Source organism: Garra rufa, chromosome 3 (genome assembly GCF_049309525.1).
Source record: "Garra rufa chromosome 3, GarRuf1.0, whole genome shotgun sequence".
Lineage (NCBI taxonomy): Eukaryota > Metazoa > Chordata > Actinopteri > Cypriniformes > Cyprinidae > Garra > Garra rufa.
In genome coordinates, this window is record NC_133363.1 from 18777880 (window position 1) to 18781923 (window position 4044).

The following is a 4044-nucleotide window of genomic DNA, read 5'->3' on the forward strand; positions in this document are numbered from 1 at the left end:
CTTTCTATTCATTAAATAAACCTGAAAAAATTGTACTCAGATGTTTTCAACATAATAATAACTGTTTTTTTTTTTGTTGTTGTTGTTGTTTTTGAGCAGCAAATCAGAATATTAGAATGATTTCTGAAGGATCGTGTGACTGGAGCAATGATGCTAAAAATAGGTCTTTGAAATCACAGGAATACATTTTAAAATATATTCAAATAGAAAAATAGAAAAGTTATTTTAAATAGTAAAAATATTTTAAAATTGCACTGTTTTTGCTGTTCTTTGGATCAAAAAGAAATATTTTAAAAAAATATTACAAATCGTACTGTTCAAAAACTTTTGACTGGAAGTGTCTATAAAAATTATAGAAATTATATGTGTTTGTATGTATAATTTATATATTACGTTTTATATATATATATATATATATATACATTAACCTTAATGTAACAATTTACAATAACAGTACAGTACATGAATAATAATGTTGTTGTACCTAAATTAAATATTACTTTAATATGACCTAATGATGAGTTATGGTATGTAATAATCAAGATCAGAACCTTAACTACGACATGAGTCATTTGAATTTATGACATTAACTAACACACATGAAGTCAGTGTGGTCTGTATTATTCACACATGATTTTTTTTAATACACTACAATACACAAATTCGTTTGCAGTATTATCCACCTTATTTTAAACATAACAGATGCAGCCAAAATGTACAGTGTCATTCCACTGTAATTCACTTTACCAAAACAGTCTCATTATACTGTTTTACTTTGCAAACTGCTATTTTGTTATATTATTTTAATGCATTATTATAATCATAAACACACTGGTTTGTAGCACAAATAGTTTTACCGTTAACTGCACTTTATTCTTCTAGTTATTTACCTATATAGCAGCTAATAAATCGGAAGTCTTGCAAATAAATTCTGCATTGCAATACAAGATGGATAGTATAGAATGACTTCTGAAGGATCATGTGAAGAAAGGATTAATGGCTGATGAATACTCATATTTTTGTAATATTCCACAATATTATTGTTTATTATTGTGCATTTTTATCAAATAAAAGCTATCAAATAAAGATCTCTCCATTTACGCTTATATATTTCTCAAGGCGGAAGATGACAGACAGTTTAAAATTAGTTGTGAGGGGAAAATGTGAAAAAAGTCTCTGGTCTCCCCTGTAATCATCTCATTCTGCTTTCTGCTCCACCAGGAGATGCACTTTCACCCTAAAGCCTTGAAAGACGTGCGGGGACAGGTTGGAGCTCCCATGCCCGGTAAAGTGGTGGAAGTAAAGGTGAAGCCAGGTCAGAAGGTGGAGAAAGGTCAGCCTCTCTGCGTCCTCAGCGCCATGAAGATGGAGACCGTTGTCAACTCGCCAATCTCAGGCATCATATCCAAGGTGCACGTCAATGCCGACAGCAGCCTGGAAGGGGATGATCTCATCCTGGAAATTACCGAATAAAAGCTGCAGGGGTTAAAGGTTTATTTTATAAAAAACATTTTAGGAGTGATTTTGTAATTTGGTGGACTGATAGTGTCATAATTACTGATGATTTCTAACATGATGTAAAAATCTCCTGAGCTTTCAAAATGAGACATATATATTTATAGCCTGTAACCAGAAACTACAGAAGCCTTTGTGATTCACTCTTTGGTATTCAGTTAGAGCTCTCTTCATACACCCAGGAATACAGTGAATCCAGTGAATCTACTTTTAGCCTGAAGAAAGGGAAAGCACATGATACCTACATTACGGACTGATCATTCCAGTTTTATTATTAAGTAAATTAATAATATATTAAAATTAACAAGGTTCATTATGAATCCAGATGACAACTGAATTTGTATGCGTGTGTGTGTGTACTTTATGTGTGTGAGAGAGAGAAACACTGAAAGTTTGAAGAGGAACAGCAGTTTCATATTGATGCAATTTTTCGTGGAGCGTAAAATCAATTTTAAAATGTGTGAAATATTAATACAAGCAGATATTTTAGTAGATGCACATTTAGCACAGTGTCGTCATAATAACATCATTCTGCACATCTTCCTAAAGCAATAAAGTTGAGTAATTATAAACGCATTACAACATATTCAGATGTATGTACGCAATCAGCAAAATTCAAAGATTCCAAACCAGCCATTATTTTGGACAAGTTTATTTTAAGGAATGTGAGTACAGCTATGCACTGTGGTAAATGTGTGTAGTAATGTCTTTGAAAGTTTCCACACAACAAATTCCCTGTGATTTCTTTTTCCTCTCCTCTCCGTCATCCCACTCTTCTTTTTAATCACGCTCACCTTTTGCACCACAGGAGCACTTAGGTTTGCGCTGCCACTATACGTGAACAGCAAGTCATTACACAAGCAATAATGAAGCAAATAAATGCAAAACGTGTCTGTGGGGCAGCGAAGAGAAGCTTCATTTTACAAATCCTTCAAAATGTTTTGCAAATGTAATTGTGTAATATGTTTACATAAACCCCCTTTAAAGGCTAAAAATGTGCTTTGTCATTCAGAAGAATGCTTTTTTTAAAATCATTTAATGCTTTAGAAAAAGAGACTGTACGTAATTATGGGGTGCCATTAATAATGGAAGAGTCTTCAGTCTGTGTTATTAATGATATGCTGCACAAGATATTTCATACTTGACCTTGAAATAAGCCTTGATTATAGTTTCATATAGAAACCTCATCGTGACATTTCAAGGTGGATATGAGCTAAAACTGCGATTCACAATCGGAAATCCGGATTTTAGCAATATAGGGTCTAAAATAGAAATGGTCAAACTGATTAAAAAGTTGATGCAGCCTGAAGAGATCAGGGGACAAGGGTGATTGTATATTGAGCTTGTGGATGCATTCCGTTTTTCTGATTGAATCTTTTGGCTGCCTTATCAACGGCTTAGTGCAGAGAGATAGAGCTGTCTTCCATTGTGCCACAATTTCACAATGGCTTTTCAATATGTCATAAGACTTGCACATGGCTCTCACAAATGTTGAGCTTGTATTATTAGCTTTTGTGTGCTTTTAGAGAGAGCCTGTGCAAACACTCTGAGTACATGTATGACAGCATGATTTTGTGTGTATGCATATGAAAGCCAGAGACGCATACAGACGCCCACATGTTACCAGGGATACATGCAAAATGATCTAGTGTTCATTGAAGCTGCTCAATTAAGGAAAAAATGCTTTAAAAATGACACTGTTTATCGGTTTCTGCCATGTTCTGATATTTACAAGGGAACAGCTCAATCAATAAAAAACTGTAAGGTTCTTTTTGGAACCAGCGGCTTGTGGGTTTGATGTGGAACATTTCTATTGAACTAACAAGGTTACAGTTACTACTTCTACAAAAGGAACTTCATAATTATCTTCATAATTACAACTATTGCCTATCAAAAGGCTTTTTCTTTGTATCCTTGTGAGATAATTACTGTTAAATTTGTAATTCATAGTAAACTCAAATTCTCTCTGTGGGTGGAGAACTGAGGACATTGGCAATTCAGTCCTTGAGTCTTTCAGTTGAGGATTTCACTATTGAAGCTGAAGTAAAGCTCCAAATGCTTTGGTTTAATCACTTAAATTGTGTTGGAAATTAATGTTTTGTCTGAACTATGTATTTGGATGCCATTCCATTTAAATGGTACATTGCATGTACATGCTTTTATAAATGTTTGTTTTCTTTCCTGCTTTTCCTCAGTTCTAAACTATTTTCAGGTGGTTGTTGTTTTGTAGTAATCATATTAGAGAGATGTTAAATAGAGGTGGAAAGATAATGCAATAAATTAAATAAAGAATTACAACATAAATCTTTCACGTCAGCTCTTTATTCATAAACCGCGTTTGACACACAATGATTTGTGATAGTTTAAGTGAATTTAATGAGCTAGTATACTCACTATGCCAAAGTGTTATACAATTTTTCACAATACAGTATTTTTAGGTATGGCACTGAATATGTAACACATGTTAATGCAAGGAGAAATGAAGGTGATGTATATACTTAATATGATACAGTACATCTGCAGCCCCTA

At 33.5% G+C, this 4044-nt stretch overlaps 1 protein-coding gene across 1 annotated transcript in view; it reads left to right on the forward strand.

Annotated features, from left to right (window-relative positions):
* The window catches only part of pcxb (pyruvate carboxylase b), a 315031-nt gene extending 311226 nt beyond the window's left edge, over positions 1-3805 (forward strand). Inside the window, exon 23 of the mRNA XM_073835799.1 lies at positions 1222-3805. Within this exon, the coding sequence (XP_073691900.1) occupies positions 1222-1473 (252 nt within the window). The 3' untranslated portion in view covers positions 1474-3805. The remainder of the gene's footprint in view (positions 1-1221) is intronic.
* Positions 3806-4044: the final 239 nt, after the last annotated feature.